Source organism: Lycium barbarum, chromosome 3 (genome assembly GCF_019175385.1).
Source record: "Lycium barbarum isolate Lr01 chromosome 3, ASM1917538v2, whole genome shotgun sequence".
Taxonomy (NCBI): Eukaryota; Viridiplantae; Streptophyta; class Magnoliopsida; order Solanales; family Solanaceae; genus Lycium; species Lycium barbarum.
Genome location: NC_083339.1, coordinates 148,544,997 through 148,572,940, shown reverse-complemented (window position 1 = coordinate 148,572,940; position 27,944 = coordinate 148,544,997). Strand labels below are relative to the sequence as shown.

Genomic DNA, 27,944 nt, shown 5'->3' with positions numbered 1-27,944 from the left:
TGGTATACGGGCATATTTTAATTAATTTTATGGAATATCAGCTATGTCCCAACAACATATGTATTGGGTAATCTATTGACCTAGAATTGAATAGATAAAAAGAAATTACTATACCTTCACAAATTTCACGCCTTAGTCGGGAGTATTTTGGAAACAATTTCTCTACCTTCACGAGGTGGGATAAGGTCTGCGTATCTTTATCCTCTCCAGACGAATACACTAAGTATGTTGTTGCTGTTACCTTCACAAATTTCAGTTTGGATAATTAAAAAAGCAACTATAATAATAATAATAATAATAATCAAATTTCAGTTTTGAAAAATAATTTATCCTACTAACAATTTTTTTCTGAAAAAATAATTATTGTTAATGTTTGTTTTGGCTAGCTACTTTTAGTGTAAAAAAAAAAAAAATGATTAACTGTATGGGTATATGTCACAGAGTACTGTAGACCTGTAGCTGTATACAGAAATAAATTCCAATTAATATTCTAAAATGAAATATACTATACTCTCTCTCTCTCTCTCTACTAGTATACTTCTCTGTGGCTTTGGATTCTTGTAGCAGATCGTGCCTGCCAGCTTTTCATTAGAATGCCTACTACCTCCCCCCTCTCCCCACCCAACCACCTCATCTCTTTTTCACTATATAGATTTATATTCCTTTTTTTGTTTTTTTATAAAATAAAATACTCCCAAAATATTATAAAGGGAAATTTAGTTGTAAATAAAAATAGGAAAGTTCTGACAAAGCCTTTCTTGTTCCCAAGCTAAAAAACTTGGGTTTTTGTGACTGACTGGTAATTAAAACTCCGACAAGTGTTGAACGACGCCGTTAAAGATGAGTTTACTGCCGGTAGTCATCGGCATTTTGCTTTGTTGTTCTGTCATTGCCGACACAGATCCAAATGACGGTAAGATATCATTTCTCGTTTAGGCATTCATTATCTTTATCTGTTTCTGTATGTGTTTACTGATCAGTTGATGCATATTTGGACTCAACTCAGCAACTGTCGGAATTATTTTCTTTACCTGAATTTATTGCGTGAAACTGAAAAGTTTCTTTTTTATCAAGGCATTAATCAAGCTCTCTTGGATTCTTTAGTTATCATGTATGCATTTGGTCTTGTCGGTGGACTTTTAGTATTGTGGAATCTTCACTCAACTAATAAAGTAGTTATTATCTCATAAAGTCATTATCTTTGTTAAAGAAATTTGGAATCAAGAAGAATGGTGATAAGACCATATGAGAACCCAACCCTTTATTCTGGGAACTGACATATTGAAACTGTGTCAGACGTATTTGATGGATTTCACTATTTTCGGCCAAGCATTGCTCGACAAGTTTTTTTTTTTTTTTTTTTTTCTTCTTCTTCTTTTTGCTGCTTGGAAGAGACAGGGGTGGGCCGCGAAAAAAACAAGTGAGGTTAAAATTGATCAAGGACTTCATAACTTAAAAGATTGTTCTCCTGATGATAATAAACAAATAGGTTCACGGCTTGATCAACACACTTGTTGTGTTTCACCATGCTTGTTGATGTCTGGTAGATACACCGCTCATTAACAGTTTGTCGGACGTTTGATTTCTCTTCCAGCTATTGTTAATCAAAATATACAATTTCTTTTGGGCATTGTAAGAGTGTGTTGACAGGTAAATATGCCTAATTGGATTTCAGTCTAATTTTTTTCTGGTGGTACTTTGATTTTCAGCTGCTGCTCTGAGAGTTATGTATAGCAGCCTAAATTCACCTGGGCAGCTAACAAAATGGACTGCCAATGGCGGTGATCCTTGTGCAGAGAACTGGAAAGGCATTACTTGCTCGGGCAATAGAGTTACTGAAATGTGAGTTTCTGCCTTCCTTATTGTTTATAAGTAGTTATTTTTGATGTTTTCCTTCTTTATCTTCTTCGGCATGTTGTTTCAACTCTCAGAATTGTTGACTTGGTGATTTCTGATGCTTGCTTCCTTTTTCATTCTCCTTCAGCAAGTTATCAGGTCTTGGACTCTCTGGTTCACTGGGCTACCAATTAGCGAGTCTAACATCTGTGACTAATTTGTAAGATGAATGGCCTTCAATAATGTCCTCATAGATGTCTTTTCGACTTATATTAAATTCTTACACACGTTTAATCTTTGGGGATTTGCAGTGATATAAGCAATAACAATTTGGGAAACCAGTTGCCATATCAGCTTCCTCCAAATGTGCAAAGACTGTATGTCTCATAATTTGTACATTCTTGTCATTCCAGACTCTATTTTTCCTGTTATCTTTCTTAAACCTTGCCTTGCAATGCAGAAACCTTGCTAGTAATGGTTTTAATGGTGGCCTTCCATATTCCATTTCGCAGATGACTTCCCTCCGATACTTGTATGTAAAATCATTGAATTTGATTGCAATTTCCTTTCCAGCAGTAAGCTTTTGTTTTAAGGTTAAGCTTTTCAATGACTCTGCGCAATATTTGTATCTGGCTGTAGAGATGTCAGTCATAATCAAATTCAAGGACAAGTGACTGCCGCATTCGACTCTCTGTCTTCTCTCAACACATTGTAAGGCCTATCTTCCTCTCATGCCATTTCTTGAGTGTTATAATATTACCAAGTCGTGGTCTTATACGAGGTGTCGTAGGTATAACATGCCACTCTTAGCTCATTAATATACACTTATTTTTCTTCCATTTGAGTTGTTGCTTTGGGAAAGAAAGTCAATATCATGAAACAGTATCTGATCCTTGTTCTGACTGTAGAATTATTTGGTTGTCCCAATTAAGTTAACTGAGTAGCTGCATATATATTTTGAGATATTCTTAGGCCAAGTCTTAAAAACCTCAAAATGACTAGCTAATCATTCTTTGTCGCATAGTTTTTCATTGATTAATCTTTATGCTCCAGGGATTTTTCATTCAATGCTATGACGGGTGACCTTCCTCAAAGCTTCAAGGCACTGACTAGTATGCACAAAATGTGAGATAATAATTTTCTGCTTCGTCCTTGTAGACAATTGGTTGAGTCCTTCAATGTTGAGGTTTACATATTGAATCATGCAGGTATTTGCAAAACAACCAGTTCACAGGAACTATTGATGTCTTAGCCAATCTTCCTCTTGATGACTTGTGAGTTTTTAGTCTATGGTTCTTCGTAGATATTATCATTGATATTTTATCTTATTTATAGTCTCGATTTAAAGCATGGCTGAAAGTCATGCGTGTTCCTTTATGCTTTAGGAATGTTGAGAACAACCGTTTTACCGGCTGGGTTCCTACCCAGTTGCAAGGGATCGCGAAGTAAGTATCTTATGCTAGCGTGATTGGTTTTGTTCTTGAAATTTATTTCGAAAGTGCTTTCTGAATTATTCAGAGTTTGTGACACTCTTGTAACAGATCAAATGGTAATTCATGGAACTCAGGACCTGCACCCCCTCCTCCACCTGGCACACCCCCGGCAAGCAGGCGACACCACAATTCAGGAGGCAAGAATAGCCCTTCTGGTGGTGGAGGCAGTGGTGATGGTGGTGGTAAATCGGGGATAGGGGGTGGAGCCATTGCAGGCATAGTAATATCTATTCTAGTTGTTGGTGCAATTGTAGCATTCTTTGTTATCAAGAAGAGATCGAGACGGTCATCAACGGACATCGAAAAACATGATAATCAGCCATTTGCTCCTCTTGCTTCGCAGGAAGTACAAGGTACTTCTTTTCATAATTGCTTGGTTTTGTGAGTTAAGATTTTTATTAGACCCTGTCATCGTCTCTGTGATTGTTATTTAGTTATGGAACATAACAATCAATCGTAGTATCATTGACCTCATTCATGTATCTGTCTAGAAAAGGTGTAAGATAGACTTGTTGCATCAAAAGAAAATGTTCTGAAGTGAATTTGGAGAATCAACCTTAACCTTTGTGCTGAATCACTGCGTGTTAGCGTTCATAACTTTTAAGTGATGTTTAACTAAGATCAAAACTTTGCCAGCAACTATCGTTGATATAGAAGAAAAGAACCAAGGAAGGAACAAAATTTACCATTGAAATATAAAACTGCACAGATGTGACAGGTCCCATCTTCCGATGAAACAAAAGTTCTTACATGCTGAAAAGTTCCAAGAACTAAATTGTAGAAATTCGAACTGATGTTTAGACCTGTTGACGCTGACAGAAAGAAAACTTCATCTTTATGGTCTCTTCCAGTGGATCTGGTCATATGCCTGTTTCGAAGATTTATAGTCAGCTCCCCTTGATGGTTTGTCTTCGTATGACACTAAAACTCTTCAGAAATCTAATTGACCTTTATACAACTACTATTGCTTCAAAAAGCTATTTTCAGCAAAGTGAAGAATCATCTTCATGTGCATAGCTGGAAAATTGTTTCTCCATTCTAACCCATTTTGTGCTTACAACCATATTCATCTCTTCGCAAATTCTAATTCTTTGCTTTGCTCAACTTCATCAGTCGGTTGTTCATAGTTATGCCTTTTAAGCCTCATCTCACTTCCCTGTCTCATTAATCTGAACCTGATTGTGCATTTGCCTATTTGTAACACTTAAGAGTCTGGTTCTTGCTTTTCTGTCTGGATTTTCTGTTCATTGTCCATTTTTGGCTGCAGAGTTGAAAACTAATCAAGCTTCCGCTGCGCCAAGTGTGAAAGCATTTGAAGCTCCTGCGGTAGTAAACCTAAGACCTCCACCTATTGAACGTCACAAGTCATTTGATGAAGATGACATAGCAGCAAAACCAATTGTCCCACCCAAGAAAGTTAATACTGCTAAAATAAATGCTAGACAATATTCAATCGCAGACCTACAGATGGCGACTGATAGCTTCAGTGTTGATAACCTTATTGGTGAGGGATCATTTGGGCGTGTTTATCGGGCTCAGTTCGATGATGGAAAGGTATGATTTCTCTTTTATGACTGACTAACTACCTATGAAAAGAAAATGTTTCTAGCTGAATATGGATTTCATATCATGAATTTATTATGTGCTGCTATAAGCAATATAGTTAAAATGAGAAATAAATGTTCGATAAGAAAAATTACCTATCTAAAGAAAATGAAAGAAGAAAAGTTTGATAATAAAACATTCATTTAGTTGAACAATTATGTCTGTTAAAAACTTTCGGTTTAAAGCTACTATCATCTATTCCCGTATAACTGAACCATCCTCTAAGTTCCTTTCTAATTTTTGAAACGCCACAGGTTCTTGCTGTCAAGAAAATCAACTCTTCTGCACTCCAGAATCCTGAAGATTTTCTCGATATTGTTTCTGAGATATCCCGGTTGCACCATCCAAATGTAACTGAGCTGGTTGGATATTGTTCAGAGCATGGGCAGCACCTTCTGGTTTATGAATTCCACAAAAATGGTTCTCTGCATGAGTTCCTGCATCTGTCAGATGAGGAAAGCAAGCCACTTACATGGAATAGCCGAGTTAAGATTGCACTAGGCACAGCAAGAGCATTAGAGTGAGTTTTCATGATCTACAAAAATATTTGATGTCATTTTATAATGTTCATGGAGCTCATAACAAGTTGTCATATTTTCCTCGTACCATTGGTTGAAATGCTAGTCTCTTATCATATATCTTCTGCTATGTGACTGTAGTCAACAATTATTAAGTTTCTTTTTGGTGAAGGGGGGAGAGAATAAAATGAAAGCTCTTGGAGTAGTATTTTCTTTCTGAAGTTGGAGGTAAAGAGTACATGTTTTGATAACCAGTACGAAGCACATTGTAATTAGAACATAGCTATTGATCTCTTGGATTTAAATCAGACGTAGTGCTTTATTATGAAGGCCACTGTATAGTTTATACTTCTTAAACATTGTTAGTATAATTAAAAACATGTCTCTTAAACATTGATGATCAGTAACGTGCAAGAATATGATTCATTACCTTAATATTAAAAAAAAAACAAGAACGTATGTTGCAAGCCATTGTTTAGCCACCGTGTTTAATATGCTGATCTTTCTATCTTCTTTTTGTCAAGTTTCTTGACTAGCTAAAATAAGCATCCTTTGCAGGTATCTGCATGAAGTTTGTTCACCGTCTTTGGTTCACAATAATATCAAATCTGCAAATATTTTACTTGATGCAGAACTCAATCCTCATCTATCAGACTCTGGATTGGCAAGTCTTATTGCTGATGCAGATCAGGTAACTTGGGCTCCTTGCTTTAGGATTCCTTGCCAAGTGTCTTTTGTTGGATGTTGCAATATCTTCTAATGGAAGAATGTGGATTCTGATAGATTAATTCACATGCATAACGGTACTCATGGCTCATGCACATGCCTATATGCCTGTACTTACATCTTCTTTGCCTATTCATCTGTCCTTGTAGAAAAGAAACCTGAATTTTTATCCAGATCTTGAATATAAATTATCCACGGTAAAATCTCTATAGAAGAAATACTCTTTACCATGAACTATCAAATATCAAAATAGGAATATGTTTACCATGTTAAAAATAAGATTGACTCATAAGCTGAGAAGTATCCACGCAGGTGTCTTCTCTCCGCCTCTCTCCTTTTCAATTGGTATAGATTTTCATCATAAAGCCAGTCTCCTGACATCTTCATGTGACTATCGAACTCTTCTCGCAGACATGGGATCATAATACAGGATCTGGATATGGTGCACCCGAGGTTGCTATGTCTGGGCAGTTCACCATAAAGAGTGATGTGTACAGCTTTGGAGTGGTTATGTTGGAACTTCTTACCGGACGAAAACCTTTTGATAGGTAATGAGGATTTGATGACATGTAATTTTTAAGATATTTTCTGAAGTTTTCTAATGATATGTTTGTTCTTTTAATGCAGCGCAAGAGCAAGATCTGAACAATCTCTAGTTAGATGGGCAACACCTCAGCTGCACGATATTGATGCCCTGGCTAAGATGGTTGATCCAGCACTCGAGGGTCTCTATCCTGTTAAATCTCTATCACGCTTTGCTGATGTAATAGCTCTCTGTGTCCAGGTAATATTTCGAACTGGAAGTGACTAAGCTTCAAAGATCTGCTATTATTAGTTTGCATTAATCTAGTTCCTTCAATCAGTCAACACTATCTCAATGGACCTTTTTTTTTTTTTGTGGCAGCCTGAGCCCGAGTTCAGGCCACCTATGTCAGAAGTGGTTGAAGCATTAGTTCGGCTAGTGCAACGAGCAAACATGAGCAAGAGGACAGTCGGTGCAAGGGGTGAAACAGATGCTCAGGACTATGAGCCATAGTTTCCATGCGACGAGCACTTAACATGTTGCTTATTCTAACACACGCGGAGGTGTCCTTTTTCTATTTTTTGCTATTATCAGAAATGACGGTTGATCCTGTTGTTTTGCAGACTTGGAGTTCATTGTACCAATACGAAATGCTATAATCTGTTCATAGTGCATAATTTATTTTCAGTTCTCTCTTTATCAGGATTGCTTCCTCCTGATTTGTTCATACTGCGGGATTAAAGAAATAATATTATTTCATACTTTCATGATCACTTCAGAAACTTTCTGATATCTTATCACGGACATGCTGCCTCCGTTAGTAGCTGTAATCAGTATGTATTGGTTATTTGTTGATCAATAACTGCATTACTGGGAAGAAGGGTTGCTCATATGTTAAAGCACCCTTCACCTCCAACCCGAAGGTTGTGGGTTTGAGTGAGCAAAAAGTGGAGGGGTAAAAAAATAATAATCAAGAAATGCATTACTTATTTGCCTGCCGCAGCAGTTTTATCAACCCCTCCCCAGAAACAGAGGACAAACAAGTGTGCTCCAACAATTATATTTTTCTTTCACTTTCTTAGTTGACATGACATCGCAATCGACTATTGCCTGCTTGACATAATGGAACAATAATTTTGCCCATACCTTCCTCACCAACTAACTGCTTGTGATCTTGATACTTGTAAGTCAATTCATCATGCCTAGCATGGCCCCACTTGCAGACTTGCATTAATGTTTCTTGTAGCGAAGCTTATGAGATCTCAAGAAAAGTTAGGCATTTTTTTTTTGCACGGATCCCTTCAAAGGCGCTGGTCTCTCTCTCATTTTTATTTTTTATTTTTTTATTACTCTATTGGAATTCTACAAAAGTTAGGCTCAATTTTGTCATGAAATTCTGTCTTGCGATTTTTTTTTTTGATTGAGCCGAGATTCAAATCTAGATCCTTAGGATATTTTAGGCGAATCTAGATCCTTAGGATATTTTAAGCGAAGAGCAAAAATTAAAGACCACCTCCGAATAAGCACAATCGTGCAAATTGCCCCTAAATACACTGAATGGGCCCGTTAACCGGCCCAAAATCCATGAATGGGGCCATGTATTGCTCAGAGCTAGCTCCCACGGTTTTGATTTGAAGGATTGCCCTTCGCTGGAGGTGGTCTTTAATTTTTACCCCTCAAGGTTGTCTTTAAATTTTGCCCGTGCAAATTCTACAAATTCTGCTGCAGGGGCAAAAATTTTACCTGTGCCCATGCAAATTCTACTTTAAGGCCCAAATAGACAAAATTTGCATAGTAGATTTACAAAATTCTGTCTTGCGATTTTTTTTATATTGAACTGGGATTCGAACCCACAACCTCAGGGTGTTAGGCGAAAGGCAATACTTAAAGACCACCAATTTGAAGGGCAATCCGCGCCAAAAAAAGATTTGAATTCATGCTGTGAAAATTCCAAGAACTACAAGTGTTTAATAAATTAGAGCTTCATGCACAAGTCAGACATATCTACTTGTACGGTTGTTAAGTTGATCCTTCGTGATTTATTAAACACTTGTAGTTGGATTTCAGATACTCTTACCCTACAGGTGTAACCCTACGTTTTACATCAATCACCTAAATATGTATAGGATTACCCCTAGTTTAAGAATCTCTCAGAAATTGAGTCACTTTCATACTTATGCTAGATTTCCATTATACCAAAGGTTTAATCCTTCATATAAAAAGTTCTAGTGTTGATTCGAAAATACACTACAGTTGAGTCGCACAGCAAGGATGTCTAGTGTAACTTGTTTTAAAAAAAAAACACAGCACATATGACACCAGGAAGCATGTGCAGAACAAAAAAATAAAATGTACATCTGGAAGACGTTTAGAAGCGGGAACCAAAACGTATATAGCACATTACAAATCTATGCATGGAAGCAGAACTGAAATTAAGAAGCTGAAACAAAGAAAAATTAATCAGAGAAATAGTGTCTAGTTTTGGTACCGAGAACAAATCATCAGACATTAGAATGCACAAGCACGCGGGATCCTACACTTCCATGCAATAAACACACTGCAACCAGAGGTCTATATTTATCGTTGATCAAATGAAAAGCCCCTTGTTCCTCTGTCGATGCCCTTTGTCTCCTCTTCAAAAAGAGACGCTATATCAATTGTAGACCATGTACTTCGGCGTTGCACTGAACTTCTGATACCCTTTAATAACCTTATTGACAGCATCTAAAAAGTCTTTCTCCGTGACAGTTTTCCTCCTTGCTCGAATAGCATACATTCCAGCCTCCGTGCACACACTTCTAATGTCAGCTCCTGGAACAAAAAGAACCAATAATATATTAGGGTCCTTCTCCGTCTGTATAATATTAAACTTCTAATGATTTCCTGTAATTTTCTGACAAATCCTACAACGGAAAGGTGGCACTTGAGTAGCGATGGAGCTATTAAGACATTAGTATGATGCAGTAGAAATATCCGCTTTGATATAATAGTCTTTACACAATCAGAAGAAGAAGGTAGGCGTTACAATCAGACGGACACAATTAATGCCCATATGTCAAAATGTCAGCTGTAGTATTTTCATTTTATAATGTCAAACATGCCACTCATGTTTATGAAATATTACCTGTAGAGTTAGGACAGAGACGGGCCAAGAGTTCAAACCGAATATCCCGCTCACAGTTCATTGTCCGTGTATGAATCTTAAATATCTGTGTCCTACTCTCCATATCAGGCAGACCAAATTCAACTTTGCGATCCAATCGTCCAGGACGTAATAAAGCTGGATCAAGTGTATCAGGTCTGTAAACAATAGGATGGAGTTAGAACCTGAGCAAGATGATAACAAGCTGTCAGCAGTATTTTAAGCTACCAAATACGAATATATGACTGAGGACACCTTTTTGTTCCTGCCCATAGATAAGCAATATTAAAAGACGAACAATTTATACCACCAAAAGAGCACTATAAAATGGGAAAAAAATGTCAATGAAAAAATACATCAGGAGGGCCACTAGGGACTTCATCGGTTCAGCCCAATGTGGCTTTTCAGTAGCAAATATATAGGAAGTAAACTTGAAACACGCACAGGAAAGCCATTCACATCTCTGTGCAACACTAATTGACCAATAGCTCCAATTATTAATCACCAAACCTTGAAACATAAATAACTGAACAAGAAAAAGTAGATGTGTATACTGGTGGAAACAAACAACACAACATATAGTAAATTATTTTCCCAACACAGGCAAGCTAACCTGTTCGTTGCCATGAGAACTTTAATATTCCCGCGAGCATCAAAACCATCAAGCTGGTTAACAATTTCAAGCATGGTTCGTTGAACCTCATTGTCTCCCCCGGCTCCATCGTCAAATCGTGCACCTCCAATGGCATCTACTTCGTCGAAAAACACAATGCAGGCCTTCTTGGAGCGTGCCATCTGTCATATCAAAGCTCCAGTCAAGAATCAATGCTAAATTTGAACCTTGTATAAAAGAGTTCAGCAACAAGAACGTATCTCGCAGTGGGGCTTTGGTTAAAAGGTAACGACGTGAGGTGGATGCACCTCATAGGTTTGAACCCTGTCACAGACGCGACGTCTGGTATTTAAGAGGGAACATGGTAGAAGGGCGGGCCAATACTCTCCTGAGTTATCCAGCAGTGGGCCAATTGGAGTTGGGGGATTCATAGGATGTCCCAAAAAAAATAAAAAATAATAAGAGTGCTTCTAACCTGGAACAGTTCACGAACCATTCTAGCCCCCTCACCAACATATTTCTGAACAAGCTCACTACCAATAACGCGAATGAAGCATGCATCTGTACGATTTGCAACTGCTCTGGCAAGCAGTGTTTTCCCAGTACCAGGAGGACCATACAAGAGAACACCCTTAGGGGGATCAATTCCAAGTTTGACGAATTTTTCAGGGTGAAGCATGGGAAGCTCAACAACCTGTTGTTAATTGAGCAAGAGAAGGAGCACAAACCAATTTTGTCAAACGTCAACCAAAGGGAAAATGGGAAAAAGAAATGGAACTCCACTCTGAAACACAACAGAAAAATGAACACGCATAATCACCTCTCGCATCTTTTCAATTTGCTCCTTGCATCCTCCAACGTCATTGTATGTAACATCAGGTTTTTCCTCAACAGTCATCATTGTGACACTTGGATCAATTTTTGGGGGCAACGGAATCTGAATTTGATATTTGTTCCTATCAACGCTGCAACATTAACAATATAGTCAAGCAAAGAGTCAATTAACTTTAAAAAGAGCAGAAGACTCGAGTCAAGTTGATATCCTTACTTTCACCTAAAAGCTAATTAATACCTACACTAGGCATCTTTAGCACGAAAAAAAAGGTAAGCTATCTGTATCCATTCCACAAACTAATAATTTGCAAAATGTGCACCAATCAAGCTTCATAATCAGCAATAAGCAAAAGCTTACTTCTAATAGAGCATGTGGATCCACCAAACAAAAAAGACAAAATGCCTGCTAAGCCAACAAAGATAAGTGTGGCTTTCTTTTGTCATCTCCAGCAAAAAGTAATTAACAACTAGCTAAAGCAAATCAATACTTTTTTGGGGACAAACTGCAGCAAGTCATTAAAACAAAGCTAAAAGATCCTGAGAGAGAAGAAGAACAAGAAGAAGAACAAGAAGAAGAATCTACCCGACTCTCATGCCTTCTTCAATATCAGTTGGCGAAACTTTATCACCCAATCCAACAACAAACTGCGTGTATGAAAGAAGCATAGTCAAACAAGGTGATCATAATCCATTGCAAAAGTATTGCAACACTTGTCTCATGACAATACATCATTTAGCCAATAAACCAAAGCAAAGGAAAGAGCACAAACCCTCAGGCTAAAGACAAAAACATGGGAAATTACCCTGTTAATTAATCAGTTCTTAGAAGAAAAGGAATCTGACTGATAGATCTCCAAATCAAGAAGTCTCACATTTCTTACTTATGTCTTGCTGCTAACCAACATATGCTAATTACTACCGCTTAAGCACAGACCTCTAAATCTCGATCAGTTTGTGGAGACTTGTAAGACAAACCGCCTCCAAACACTCACAGAAATTAGTACAGCCAGCACTATATGAGAAAGACAGGATAACATACCTTAGCAATTTGCTTGACATTTATAACATATTTTGCATCTTCAGTATTGGGGCTAATTATCTTTGTACACCTAGCCACCTGCTCCAAAGATTTAGTTATAGCTTCAAAGTATCTTCTCTTTTTTTAAAAGTATCTGACTAACAAAGAATTAGTCATCTTTCATTTCCTAAAAAACAAACCTGAAGAGGTTGCTCCTCCTGCATCATCTGTTTATCAGAAACTAGATCCCATTGACTTGGTGCAGCCAATCCAGTGTCAGATTCCTTAATACCTGCAGATGCAGTAAATTGGAATTTGCCAAGCATTTATAGGGAAATATGCAAAGAACGAAGAAAGTAGGAAAACACCTCTACATATTTTAACAGAACCAAATCAATTCCCAGGACCAAGGGACAAGAAAAGCTCTCTTTCTTTTTCTATCCTTCTAACTAGCCCCCAAAAAACAAAGACCAAAATTTGAGGCAAATGAACAGTACTTTGCAGTTGAAAATACCATTAGTTTAACACCAAAGACAAAAGGCAAAGGCATACAATTACTTACCACGCAAATCATTTATCTTTTTTGCCATTTCCTTGATCTCCTTCTCAGCTTTCTTTATGCTTGTTGAATAAGGCCCCAAACCCTGCAAAAGTCATTTCAACAATTCAATTAAAAATGATCTGAAAAAATGACCAGAAACTAAGGCGCATATATTTTCAAAACTGAATGAAGGGGATTCTCCAAAAGGTGAACCTATAGATAAAAGGCACTAAACTATAATTTGCAAAAGAAAAAAAAAAAAAAGTACACTCTCCTTTCTTCGAACTCAGTGTGCATATATTGTGGTATATGCCTGTGGTTGGTACTGGTAGACCACATTACATATAGAAATGTGATCAAACACTTTTTACATGAATAGCACTCATGTAATGTCTATCCAAATGAATGACATTTTATCGCAAGAACTATACACCCCTATCACCTGATCACACCATACCCTTGTATATAAATCTCCAAATTGGAAGAAGGTTTAGTGCAGGTAAGATGAGTATCGCTTAGAAATTTTGGAAGAGTAACCTCCACTTTCCATTTGATCCAAGTGGATATTTAGTTTCCAGCCTCTGTAACGTTTCATGGTGCTGGCGATTGTCCACTCAGAGGCAGCTCCAGGATTTGAAGTTAACGGGTTCCTCCAGCGACCTCTAGTTAATACTACAATAGTAATTGGGTTCACAGTCAAATATTAATATTTAGTAGATTTCTCTATATGCTTTGTACTGATTTCCGTGTTAGTTGACATGTTTCTTCATTGCCGTTTTTCCTTTTTTATATCTATTTTGATTTGCTGAACTTGAGCCGAGGGTCTTTCGGAAACAATCTCTCTACCTCCACAAGGTAGGGGTAAGGCATGTGTACACTCTACTCTCCCCAGACCCCACTAGTGGGAGGATTACACGGGGTATGTTGTTGTTGTTGCTGTAGTAGATTTCTTTATATATACAAGGTGTGGGCAAAAGCTGCTGGGTTCATGTGAACTTGTATAACAAGGCTTCTAGATCCATCCCTATGTCCACTCTACATTGATTTCACAAGGAGGAGCTAAACGAATCCTATGAGAGAAAGAAAAGAAGTTAAGGATAACTAAAAAGGCCAGTTCAGACTTAAGGGTGTGTTCATTGCTAAAAGCGGAAGGCAATCGATACAGCCTGATGTAGTAGCAACCATCTTTCAAGACATAAGAATGAGGCAAAGCACTTCATGCGGCAGATCAGAAGCAGGTTCTTCAGCCACTTACGTTGGCAGTCGTCCTTTTCTTGATGGAGCTGGAAATTTTATCACTTCACTAACTAATATTTCAAGTACAATCTCATGAATTATCTGCTAAAGCTTATCAGAAGTTGTAACATCAAGGAGGGTCAGCATGTATGGAAGCAACAGGAAAGTTGTATTGTTGTATGGTTGCTTTCAAGCTGATAAGAAAATATTTGGCCCTGGACGTTGCTCATTTCTTTCTATATGGTCTAACCTTCTGCTAACCTTGGAACTCAGAAATTCCATCATCAGTTCTTGACCTATTTGTTTCAAGGAAGTGGTATTGATACACAAAAACAAGATGAAGGAGGCATCAGATTGTATATATACCACCTTCCCCCAACATTAAATAAATTATTTACCTCAAAAAATAAACCCCACATATATCGACTGCAGCTCAAAATGACCATTATAAATACTACTCTCTTCGTCCCAATTTCTTTGACACTCTTTCCTTTTTAGACGGTCACAAAAACTCAAAAAGGATGACACTTTTATATATATAGTAGTAACATTTTAACTTTAAACTTCCCATTGCATAGCCAGCTTATTTTGAACCACAAGTTTCGACGGTCTTCCTATCATTCTTAAACTCCGTGTCACATAAATTGAAACAGAGGAGTACCTTACATCAATAAAACTCATTCTTTGGCTGTCAATTTAGATTTTCTCAGCTCATTAGTTAGTTCACAGCTTATTCATTTCCAAATTTCTCATTGATTTGCTATTTTCTGTTAGTTCTCCACTTCGGTTATCAATGATTAGAAAAACGCACACAATCCGAAAGATTACAGTAATATTAAGTGCAAGAATATAAAGATACGAAAAATTAGGGTTTATGATATAGAGGAAGAAGAGTAGTACATAAGTCTTGAGTAAAGCAATATCATCTTCATCAAGTGGCCTAGGGTTTTTCTCGTCCTTAATCTCATCTTCGATATCTGCCATTTACTTTCTTCAGATGCGTTCGCTTTTTTGGAAGAAGCAAAGTCTCTTTAGTTGTCTTGAGAAACAAGCACATCAGCAAATTCAGTCTTTATATAACTGGGCTTTTAATCCACGTGATTGGTGGGGCGGTTTAGTTTACTGGCCCATTACGACCTATACGGCCCTATTTCGTGTAATGGGTTAAGCCCACTCCGATAATTAAAGGTATTAACTAAAAACAATTAATTAAGAATACCAAAAATAGATAGGGGGACCAGGGCACTAAGCTTCCGCTATACACGGGGTCCAGGGAGCCGGAGTCTTACCCTGTATTTCTACAAGAGGCTATTTCCGCGGCTCGAACCAGTGACCTCCTGGGCATATAGAGACAACTTTACCAGTTACGCCAAAGCTCCCTTTAAGAATAAAAATAGATATCATGAAAGAAAAAAAAAAGAATAAAAGTAGTATAAAAATAATCAGTTACAGTAATGTGATAGTACTATTATCTAGGTATCATGTAGATCCATACTCTTTTGTGTGTATTACTATGTGCTATTCCGGAAGATCGTAGCACTGGTCCCGATAAACCCCAATTTAATGTTTCGTCTCCCCCAATAATGCCTACGCCTTCAACTCGTTCTAAAAAAATAGGATTCCAGGTAATAAGTTTTTGATACTCAGCGACCCCTGTTAAAAAATAATCGCAAAAATCCAAACATTTATCTATCCAGCCATAGGGTAGATCGGCAGCCACTCCTCCGATACGAAAATGGTTTATTTGTTTTATATCTTGATATTTGTTGTCTTATTTTCTGACAATCCTTCATCGACCGCGTCTATTTTGAGCCGAGGATCTATCGGAAACAACCTCTCTAACCCACAAAGGTAAAGGTAAAGGTAAATTTTATGTACATCCTACTATCCCCAGACCCCACTTATGAGCTTACACTAAGTATGTTGTTGTTGTTATACAGTAATGTGTTCAGATGCACTTACAAATTTGTAAGAATATGTAAGAACCGTGTATTGTTCTTAGACTATTATATGAAAACATATAAAAGGAGAACATAAGAGCATTAAATGGTTTGGTTTTGAGCATGTACCATACAATAATTTATCAAAATTTTGAGATTATTTAAATAAGTTTTTTGATAAGTGATCGGACATTATATCAATTCTTTTGAAGTAGCTTATCAAAATTTTGAGATTGTTTAAATAAGTGAATTATATCAATTCTTTTGAAGTAGCTTGTTACTAGCGCTAAAATTTTCTTTTGTAGTAGCCAATTATTGCTGATTAATGAGTTGATCGAATCAGCTGAAACAATTCAAGCCACACAAGTTCAACAATGTTGGGCAAATTTGATAAGCAACGCTTCCTTTTCAATGAGAATTGACAAGAAAATGTTGAAATGTAATTGAATATTAATCGCAAAATCGAATAAAAGAAATAACGATATACATTTTTATCCCAAGCATGTTGATTCCGATCCACTTATATTTACCTCAATGTTCCCACTTGTGATTTTCCTCAGTGTACATAAACAGAAAATCAGAAGGAGGAAACAAATGAACTAGAGAAAAAGGTGCAGTTATCTTTCATCCTGAAAATATTCAACTATTGAGGTGTATGTGCCAATATGCGAACCTACAACTACAAGCACTAAAACTAATGGCAAGACTAGTTAAAACAGGATAAAACATTGTCTCTCTGCTAAGAAGAATATAATACACTAGAATACAGATCAAAAGAATCGGCCCAATAGGCCATCTATGCTAAAGAATCGAGAATAGAAGTATGGAACAAACAATAGAACAACAGATATCACTCTTACTCCATCGCAGTTTTTGATTTGCCTGTACGTAGAGAAATTGCTACAGGCATAGTAACTTGTTTCGAAAAGCCTCTATGTCCTACCAGGTTGAGAGTTAAGTAGCAGAATGAGCTTGCGGTGTACAAGACAAGATATGCTCAGCCATTTTCTGTTTCACTCATCATCTGCGATGAAGTTTGGCAGTTCACCCTGGCATAGATACTCATCACAAAGAGATGCAGATCCCCAGTCCTTCCGTAGCCGCAAAATATCATCGGTAAAAGTAGACCCTGATGATCCAATAAAAACACTAGCCATAGCACAAATTGTCTTGTCCAGCATAGCTTCCACCTTCATGTAGGAAATGAACAGACAAATAAGAGTATGCGAGACGAAAAAACACAAACCAAAAAAAATAAAAAAGAGAATGCAATAAAAGCTGAAAGAAAAGAAGAGACTTCATAGGAAAAAATTCTGCTCATGTGTTGCCTGTTTCCTATGAGTAATAATAACATGCGCTATCAAAAAACTGTACTATGTATAAGTTACATGGCCCTTGTTCTTCTACCAATATAAGTTCTGCAAGATCCTATATACAGCTTGATGGTGAAAAAATGAAAACTGTACAATCTAAGAGAGGAAACATGAGATTGTTTGGATCCACAATTTTGGATAAAATATGAGAATTCAAAGTAGGATCCACAGATATGAGAAGATTGAATTTTGTACCTATAACCCCGAATCGAAGGGTACCATTAAGCCTTTCTATACACAACGGACCAGCGATAAAGATTTTGGATAAGGGCAAGTACACAGACAGGTCTAAAACAACTTTCTTGTTCATCTAATACTCAGACAGACTTTAAGCCCCCGTTTGGCCATAAGAATTATTCACTTTATTCCGGAATTTTTTTTTCACTTTTTTCCGGAATCAGCGTTTGGCCATGAGAATTCCGAATGAAGTTGTATTCCGGAATACCAAAAACTCAAAAAACTTGTTTTTCAAATTTTTTTCACTTTTTTACAACTACATTTCACCAAAAACTACAATTTCAAAAACTATGGCCAAACACAACTCCAACTCCAAAATTCCAAAAAAAGTTTTTTTTTTTTTGTATCTATGGACAAACGGGGCCTAAATATCCTAGTTTCCTACTTTGTCATCCCAAAATACTATGCATCTTTAAAAAACAAAGAGAAACACTTTATCAATCATGTCCACTAATAGGTAAATACGGATTAACTTTGTAAATACAGTTTGACTTTTATCCTGTCAAAACCTTAATGTCTAAGAATGTAAACTTATTCTTGCATTTAAACACACACTCTAATGCAATAGAATTTCAAATTTTGACTTAAGCCCATGCAGAACTAACAAATGGCTTTGTCAAGGAATCTAAAGAACTAGATCACATTAGGTCGATTCTAATTTTTCAATTTGGATAAACACGGCTTTTCTACACTTATTTTCAGTTGATTCTTATTAGCTAAGACTGAATTATAGCTGGAATCAACTAAACTTGAGTATTTAAACTTGAAATATGCTGCACGTATAATGCCGTGATGATCTATGTTATCCAAGATACAATTAAATCAGATCTACTCTACCTTTCCGTATATAGTATTGAATTTTTTAAAATTAGATTCATTACAGACCAGGATTGGACTTGAAGAATTCAAAATGTGCTCACTTGATAGATTATAATTAGAAAGCAGAGGCTGATCCAGAATGATAGAGCGTAGAAGTTTCAGTACCAAAGGTATTATCCAGTGCCACATAAACTGAGCCTTCTTAATATTCTGCATATGAATATGGACAAAATGCATAAGGTATAAACTCTTACTCACCTGAGAATCTCCCTCAAGGCCATGTCTGTACAATAAAGCATCCCATTTTTCAGCTGAATTTCGAGCGGGCCTTTTAACAAGGGGTACCGTCTTCCCATTGAATACAACTAGTGACTGAAGTAAACCAGTTTCACTTTCTGCAGCATCTGTGGAAAGATATATTACTGGAGAATTGGCCCTCTCAATCACACGATTGATACAGTCTGCAGCTTGAGGAACAGGGTAGAAGCAACTTGGCTTTTTGGCATTGCTAAGAAGAACAATAAACAAATTAGATGTGGTTAGGTCTAATATTAAGTAAAGAAGAACTAAGACGAGAAGCTTTTGTCACTAAGATGGTAGTACATAACTAAAGGCATTATAGCAGGCATCGAGGGGTTGGAAATGAACATTACTAGCAATATATTGATCAGCCACGAGCATGGACCTTTTTGTTCCCACAACTAGTTATAGATGCAAAACCAAATAGCTATTTAAATACTAGATACAGCATCGAAAAAAAACATACCAGAATTTCAGAAAACCATGTCTGCGGAAATGAAGAGCGATAAAGTTGTCTCCCAAGAATGTCTGGACGAAACGCTGGGCAGTAAGCATAATAAGACGACTTGGCTCAATGAGTGTCTTGCATTTGTGGGAAATGGGGCCTCCAGGCTGCATCACCCAGTCCTTCTCCACATCAGCAAAGAACACATCACCTATTGCAATAACATCATCATCCGTAGAAAACTTTGCCACCACGTCTTGGACAGTCCTTTTCTTTGGCTTCTTCACATCTTCATCCCAAGCAGTTTCGAGCTTATTCGTAGAAACCCCTAATGACTTCAACTTCTTAACACGTTCTTCATCCATGAAACAAAGTTGTGGCTGAGAGAAATAACAAATAACTCTATCTATGTGCAAATGGCTCTTTCGTCTTTCTGCAAATTCCTCGTATGTAACAATCACTTCTCTCCCCAAGCATTTATTTATATGCTCAACATCCAACACTCGCTTAAACTCATAGTCAACTTTTGAGCTCGGAATAACCAAAACGCGGTTAAGCAGAGCCGCGAAGAACATATGCTTTTCCAAACAGATCAAATGGTTTGACATTTGACCGGAAACACAAATTGCAAACAAGTACTTATCCGATCTCGGTTTCCAGTCAACAGTTCTCCTCTTCGACAAATCATGATCCACCTTCCTACACCTACCTAATCCACTAAAACTAGGATCTGGCGAATTATCCGATTCAATCAACAAGTTACCTAATTCATGAGATGACAATAGAACTTGTTGAATTTGTTTATTTAGTGAAATCTGACTTAGCAAATCTGTACTAGAAGTATCATTAACCAATGTGTGATTCCACAGCTTAAAAAGCCCTAATTGTTGTTTTCTAAGCAGATAAAGAGCGCGTAATTCAGACTCGCGCATGGTGTTAACTGAACCATCGTATTTAATGCTGGTAACAGTGGTTTGAAATAGGTTTTTGATGTCTGTAGTGAAATATAGAATGAGTACTAAGACTGGGAGAATAATTGCTAGGAAATACCTCTTACCGGAAGCGGAATTGAAGCGATGACCAAGGGCAAATCGGTCTTTTAGGTAGTCGATTTGGAATGTGGAGCGAAGTGGAGATTTAGGATGGTCATTTAGTCGTTCATTTTGCTGGATCAGGTTCTCTCTATCATCTTCTTCATCAGATGATTCTCTGTCCCTCATCATTTTCTTACGGAATTCGAATGTGCATTTGGTAATTTTGGTTAGTTGAGTTGTATTTATTGTACTCTACAGTACAATAATTAAGAGAAAGAAGGAAGAAGAAGTGAGACTGATAAGATCTGTTAGGTGAGTTAACTGCTGTTACGTGTGATTTGTAAAAATGATTAGGAGGGAAGGGTGTGGACGAAGGAATTACTACCAGATTAGTGATGACGTCGACTAGTCGGTGGGAGAAAATAACCAGCCATCGGTCTGCTTGGCCCCTCAGAAGTCGTGGGCTACCTATGGCTGTATGGTTGGCATACTGGTTTAAAGCCCAGGCCTTCTTTTTCATTTTCCTGATTTGGAACCATTGTTTTGCACGGACGATCTTCTTGCTCTTTAATTTTTGTCATTCGCGTATAATATCTTAAGGTATTGGGTTTAGATTTCAGATCAGAAAAAAATCACAAAGCAGAGTTTGGTACAAAAGTATACCTATTCCGGCAAAAGCTTGCTGCTGGTGACGGCAGACTTTGCCTTAAGACAGAATTTGTATTAAGGTAGAGATTTTGCCGAATAGGTGTACTTTGCTAAGTGATTTTTTTAAAAAAATTTGACTGAGCGAAAGATCAAACTCGAAACCCATAAATTTTTAGATAAAGGTCAAAAATTAAAGATCACATAAAACGAAGGTCAATCGTGCAAATTGTCCATTTGGAACTAGATCTAATGTTGGGCCTGGGCTACCTGGTTCGCTCAATCAAAAATTTTAAAAAAAATTGTCAGGTAGAACTTGGATTCGCAAGACAGATTTTTGCCTTCGAAACTCTGCCTTAAGGCAGAATTTTACCATAGGCCTAAGGTTGCTATAAAATTTTGTCCTGCGATTTTTTTTTTTTTTTTTTTTATTGAGCGAGATTCAAATCCCAAATTTCATGGTATTGGGGGAACAACAAAAATTAAGGCATTCCTGCGAATTGCCCTTGCTGATTTAACATGTATTATTCGATTTCTTCAAAGTATTTAACCTATAGTTAGTGTTCACAAACTTCAAACGTGCATCACTACTTCTCCTCCGCTTCTTGTTCTTTTGTACTTAGTACGAGAAATCACACGGTATAACAATTCTGTGTTTTATATTTTATGGTAAAATCAATTGATGTTGTTTCAACATTGGGATCACTTTGAGTTATCGATGTTTAGAAGGCTTACAGTGAAATATGTTGGGATCGAAATAATCAGAGCATTATACGGAAGATATCAATCGCAAACCTTGAATGAAGATAAATCAGAGGATAAAGAAAGGTATACCAAAGATGCATAATACTTTGATATTATTTGGTCAGTTGACCTACATAAAAAACTAATATAAAAGAAAGCATAAAAACTTACGAGAGAAAAATCTCCTCCAAAACAAGACTCCTTTAGAGACTACATTGTGGGAGGGTTTCTTCAATTTATAGATATGCAAAACCTTTTCCTCCAAAAAAAGTACCAGCCAAATATGGAAGATAATTATATTTTCTTTTCAGGAAAAGTAAAGCAATTATGGTTATACTTTGACTTTCCTTCAAGAGAAAAGTAAAACGCAAATATGGTAACAAAACCCTAACAAATCTCTTCTTTTGGCTTGGATTTTCTTGACAAAAGTTGATCGTCTTCTTCACATAATCTTCGTCACTGCTGCTTGCTATGGTTAAAAGTAGGCATGAATTAAAAATTTGAGCATTGTGCGTTAAAAGTGAGCACAGGTTGAAAGTGGAGCCCAAGCGTTAAAAGTGAACATGGGTGTTGAAATTGACCCAAGTGTTTAAAGTAAGCAAAGGTTAAAAATTTGAATGCATACGTTAAAAGTAAGTATAAGTTGAAAATTCGAGCTAGTGTGTTAAAGTAAGCATGAGTTAAAAAATATTTTTGTTTTAAAACCATGCAGCAGCAGGATTGTTGAAAATGTGATTGAAAATTTCTCCACATGTAGTACTACAGATATCTCTTCTTCCTTTTTTTTTTTTTTTGACAAAAAATCTTCATAATCGTCGAGTTGGTTGCAACTTGAACTAATCTACCTTGTACCTGTCTTCAACGTCATTGAACCATTGGCGCTGTACCACTTGTTCCGATCGAAATAATCAGGGCGTCATGTGGAAGCTATCAATCGCAAACCTTGAACGATGATAAATCAAAGGATAAAGAAAGGTATACTAAAGGCGCATAATCTTGTGATATTATTTAGTCAAGTGACCTACATAAAAAACTAATATACAAGAAAGCATAAAAACTTATGAGAAAAAATCTCCCCCTAAATAAGACTCCTTTAGAGACTACATTGTGAATGATTTTCTGTATTTTCTATTATATAAGAAGGATTCTTCAATTAATAGAGGTCCAAAACTTTTTTCTCCAAAAAAATACTAGCCAAATATGGAAGATAATTATATTTTCCTTTCAAGAAAAGTAAAGTAAGTACTTTAACTTTTCTTCAAGAGAAAAGTAAAACTCAAATATGATAAGAAAATCAGGCAAAATCCTAATAATATAAAATAATTCAAGAGAATATTCATCTTAACGGAGCTATGCGTTTTTCACATTGATAGTTGAAGTTTATCAACCGTAAAGCAGTTTTGTGTCTTTATTGCTCACAATTTGGTTCCTCTATTGGGTTAGAGTTGTGCCTCTTCTTACTAGAGCTAATGCCAACTTCAAATATTCCGATATGAAATTAGACTCAGTAATTCAAACTTCAAATATATATGTATGAAATTAGAGATGATAAAGCCTAACTTCGTATCCAAATGTCTAAAGTTCAAACTAGATAAGCAATATGCCTATTTTAAATATACAGGTTTAAAGTTATTTTGACAAGCCAACCTCATACATGTATGCTAACTAGACGGCCTATGCCCGTGCTGCGCACGGGACCAACACTTTAGATTATAGTGCATCTATGTGTATGTAGTTGTCTTTGAATAGTGATTATATATATATATATATATATATATATATAGAGAGAGAGAGAGAGAGAGAGAGAGTATATATTATGTTTAAAACACGATTAATATAACATTGTAGTTTATGCTCCGTATCTAAAATTTTATTATATTAATGTTTGCTACGAATACAAAATCGGCAAATTTATTAATATTTTTTAAAAGAGAAGACTTGTTTTAAAGGAAACTATTTTCCTCTCTTTGAGATAAAACAATAGCAATATTTAAGCATCAGTTGATACTTTCAATTTTAATTCGATTAATTTAAAGGTGTAAAATACTTATTATCTTTTATCAAATTTTGATTTGGATAATTCTAATTCAAATTATTAAATTAATTTACATGTTTAAAACGAAACAAAGTAGAAATTGATTTTGTATTTAAACGAAGAAATACTATTTTTTAATTTTTGGTAAATATTCTCGGTTTAGCTCATTTTACTTGTCATGTTGTCTTTTGCATGGTTTTTTAAGAAAACGCCGATTAGAATTATAATTTGACTAATTTACCTTATTTATTATTTGATCTCCATTTGATATTTTTTTTTTACGACATTAATCTCTTTTCACATTTACTAGAGTAAGAATAAAAATAAAAAAGTAATTAAATTCTATCTTATTTTAAAATATAAATATTTTAAGTATATTTATTTTAGTGAACATAACAAATAAATGACATGGCGGAATAGCAAATATAACAGTTTAATATCTAGATTAGATCTCAGGCTAATATATAAAAAGAAAGAAAACTGTATGGTTTGACTACTTAACTTTTTGAAGAAAAGCAATTTCATTTGCTCCTACTAATGGATTGATACGCACGTGGCAATGAATCCATCATTATTGACCTAATGAGATACTTTGAAAATTACATGAATATTGTTTGATTTTTTAATATGAAGCGCACCTTTTTTTTGACATTATTTATTTGCACTATTTTTATGCATATATATATATATATATATATATATACACACACACACATACACTATGTCCAAACACGATTAATATAACATTGTAGTTTGTACTCTGTATAAAAAACTTTAGTATATAAGTGTTACTACGAATACAAAGTCTGCATTTTTTTTTTTACATCATTTTTTTTTAATATGGGGTTCACTTTTTTTTTTTGTTTTTTTTTATATTGTTTGATTTTGTTAATATGGGGTCCACTTTTTTTTTACAGTGAGTTTGGAGATGGTGGGTTCCACTTTTTTTTTTTTATATTGCTTGATGTTGTTTAGTATGAGGTCCACCCTTTATGGGGTGTACTTTTTTTTTTTTTTTTGGACATTATTAGTCTGTACTATTTTTATGCATATAATATATATACATATACTATGTTCAAAATACGATTAATATAACATTGTAGTTTGTGCTCCGTATCTAAAACTTTATTATATTAGTGTTTGCTACGAATACAAAGCCAACTCTTTTTTTTTTAACATTATATTTTTTTTAATGAGGTTTACTTTTTTTTTTTTTTTTGATATTGCTTGATTTTGATAATATAGGGTCCACTTTTTTTTTTTGCCATGAGTTTGGAGATGGTGAGTTTCACTTTTTTTTTTTTATTGCTCGGTGTTATTTAGTATGGGGCCACCTTTTTTTTTAAGGGACAATGGACGACGAAGCATGGGTCTAAACCCATGCTTTATATAGTATCTTTTTTTTATTTTTATTTTTTATATTGCTTGGTGTTGTTTAGTATGGGGCCCATCCTTTTGGACATTATTAGTTTGCACTATTTTTATGCATATAATATATATATATATATATATATATATATATATATATATATATATATATATATATATATATATATATATATATATATATATATATATACACATATATACTATGTTATAAACACAATTGATATAACATTGTAATTTGTGCTCCGTATTTAAAACTTTATTATATTAGTGTTTGCTACGAATACAAAGTCTACACTTTTTTTTTTACATTGTTTATTTTTTTTAATATGGGATTCATTTTTTTTATATATATATATATATTGCTTGATTTTGTCAATATGGGATACTATGTTCAAAACACGATTAATATAATATTGTAGTTTGTGCTCCGTATTTAAAACTTTATTATATTAGTGTTTGCTACGAATACGCACGTGGCAATGAATCCATCATTATTGACTTAATGAGATACTTTGGAAATTACATGAATATTGTTTGATTTTTTAATACGGGGTGCACTTTTTTTTTGACATTATTAATTTGCACTATTTTTATGCACACACACATATATATATATATTAGAATTATGGGGCCCACAATTTTTTTTTGCACTTTTTTTTTGACATTGTTTGTTTTTTTAATATGGGATTCACTTTTTTTTTTATATATATTGCTTGATTTTGTCAATATGGGATACTATGTGCAAAACACGATTAATATAACATTGTAGTTTGTGATCCATATTTAAAACTTTATTATATTAGTGTTGGTTACGAATACGCACGTGGCAATGAATCCATCATTATTGACTTAATGAGATACTTTGGAAATTACATGAATATTGTTTGATTTTTTAATATAGGGTGCACTTTTTTTTTTACATTATTAATTTGCACTATTTTTTTAATATTAGTTGTTGTTTAATATATATGGGGCCCACAATTTTTTTTATTAAATTGGAAAGGATATATATATATTAGAATTATGGGGCCCACAATTTTTTTTTAATATTAGTTGTTGTTTAATATATATGGGGCCCACAAATTTTTTTTTTTTAAATTGGGACGGACGACGAGAAAGTGAGCCCAACCGGCTCTTCTTAATAGTGCTAAAATTACTTCAATCTCATAAATTTGAATTTGATTCTAAAACAATTAAATATTAAATATTTTATAGTTTTCAATTATATTTGGATAACGGTTCTCTAAGCAGCTGTTTGTTACTTTCTCTGTCCATTTTAATTTGTCCCGTATATTAAAAATAGTGTCCATTTTTACTTATTTAGTTTAGAAAATCAAGAGATAATTATCATTTCACACTTATTTTATTGTTAATATTAATTATCGAGTTGGAAAGTTCAAGAAATTCTTTGTGACTGCACTCTTTTAAATTATGTTTTATTAATTTAACGGAAAAGGCTCAAATATGCCATCGAACTATCAGAAATGGCTCATTTATGCCACTCGTTGAAAGTTTGGCTCAAATATGCCACTGCCGTTACCTTTTTAGCTCATCCATGCCATTATTCACTAACGGTGGTTTTAAAATACCAGATATGCCACGTGGCAAAAATTTATTGGTCCACGTCACTTAAATGAAAACCAGTCAAAATAAATCCTAACTATACAACGAGTGGCATATTTGAGCCAAACTTTCAACGAGTGGCATAAATGAGCCATTTCTGATAGTTCGATGGCATATTTGAGCCTTTTATGCTCCAAAGCTGAAGTTAATTATCCAGAATCTAGATTACTCACTATTAAGCTTGGATATACTTATCCGGAGACGTTAAGTATTTGAAATTATTCAACAAGCACATTTCTAATCAAGGAATAAACTTTTCATTTGCAAAGACAAGTATATAGAGGAAAAAGTGTCCTATTTGATTTTCAACCCCCAACTTTGCTTTAAAAATCAAAATCCCCCCTCAATTATGAATAATAGACGTTCTCCCCCCTTTATCCTAAACAATGTCTATTTTACCCTTGGCATTTTCAATCCTCCATCTATGTAATACCTTTTTATATTATAGAAAATTTATTTTTTAACCTATTTATACATTTTTATCTAAATTCATACTTTAAGTAGAATAATCCATTTATGAATTTATCACAAAATCAAATATTACTTTTATGATTGATATTTTAATACTAGATGCATTAAGTATATATACACATGCGCCCACACACACATACAAATACATATTACTGTTTATTTTTACATATATTTGTATGTGTGTGTGCGCGTGGGCGTCTTTCTCTCTCTCTCTCTCTCTATATATATATATATATATATATATATATAATTCATATAAAATATAAATAGCTAATTTTTTAGGAATTTGTTATAGAATATACCCCTATTTTTATTAATTATTAATTATTTTATATTTTATATTACCTTCATTGAAATATATTTACGGAAAAGGCTCAAATATGCCATCGAACTATCAGAAATGACTCATTTATGCCACTCGTTGAAAGTTTGGCTCAAATATGCCACTCGTTGTATAGTTAGGATTTATTTTGGCTGGTTTTCATTTAAGTGACGTGGACCAATAAATTTTTGCCACGTGGCATATCTGGTATTTTAAAACCACCGTTAGTGAATAATGGCATGGATGAGCCAAAAAGGTAACGGCAGTGGCATATTTGAGCCAAACTTTCAACGAGTGGCATAAATGAGCCATTTCTGATAGTTCGATGTCATATTTGAGCCTTTTCCGTTAATTTAATTATTTGATTACTCGGCAATAATTAAGGATGATATAAAAATTACATAGAGTAATTTTTTGCGTTGCAGAAAAAATAAGTTCTAATTGGAACCAGTACTTATCACATGGAACAAAGTGTAGTTCCG

General features: G+C 35.1%; 3 protein-coding genes across 3 annotated transcripts; 1 reads left to right on the top strand and 2 right to left on the bottom strand.

The window, feature by feature from the left end:
• Positions 1 to 684: 684 nt before the first annotated feature.
• LOC132633566 (protein STRUBBELIG-RECEPTOR FAMILY 6-like) lies at positions 685 to 7,474 on the top strand. Its single transcript, XM_060350066.1, has 16 exons — positions 685 to 913; positions 1,710 to 1,842; positions 1,985 to 2,056; positions 2,148 to 2,213; positions 2,297 to 2,368; positions 2,476 to 2,547; positions 2,890 to 2,961; positions 3,045 to 3,110; positions 3,222 to 3,281; positions 3,378 to 3,682; positions 4,597 to 4,883; positions 5,189 to 5,454; positions 6,011 to 6,143; positions 6,590 to 6,726; positions 6,806 to 6,962; positions 7,083 to 7,474. The coding sequence occupies exons 1-16, from the start codon at positions 841 to 843 to the stop codon at positions 7,212 to 7,214; spliced, it is 2,103 nt and encodes a 700-aa protein (XP_060206049.1). The 5' UTR covers positions 685 to 840; the 3' UTR covers positions 7,215 to 7,474.
• Positions 7,475 to 9,031: 1,557 nt separating this feature from the next.
• On the bottom strand, positions 9,032 to 15,147 carry LOC132633565 (26S proteasome regulatory subunit 7 homolog A-like). Its single transcript, XM_060350065.1, has 10 exons — positions 14,986 to 15,147; positions 12,871 to 12,952; positions 12,509 to 12,600; positions 12,330 to 12,407; positions 11,874 to 11,935; positions 11,277 to 11,421; positions 10,932 to 11,150; positions 10,457 to 10,638; positions 9,826 to 10,001; positions 9,032 to 9,512 (listed from the first exon to the last, which is right to left on the bottom strand). Exons 1-10 carry the CDS (start codon positions 15,067 to 15,069, stop codon positions 9,355 to 9,357), a joined length of 1,278 nt encoding a protein of 425 aa, XP_060206048.1. The 5' UTR covers positions 15,070 to 15,147; the 3' UTR covers positions 9,032 to 9,354.
• Positions 15,148 to 16,622: 1,475 nt separating this feature from the next.
• Positions 16,623 to 20,802, bottom strand: LOC132633564 (O-fucosyltransferase 36-like). The gene is made up of 3 exons (XM_060350064.1): positions 19,221 to 20,802; positions 18,713 to 18,962; positions 16,623 to 17,215 (listed from the first exon to the last, which is right to left on the bottom strand). The coding sequence occupies exons 1-3, from the start codon at positions 20,420 to 20,422 to the stop codon at positions 17,039 to 17,041; spliced, it is 1,629 nt and encodes a 542-aa protein (XP_060206047.1). The 5' UTR covers positions 20,423 to 20,802; the 3' UTR covers positions 16,623 to 17,038.
• Between the last annotated feature and the right edge of the window lie 7,142 nt (positions 20,803 to 27,944).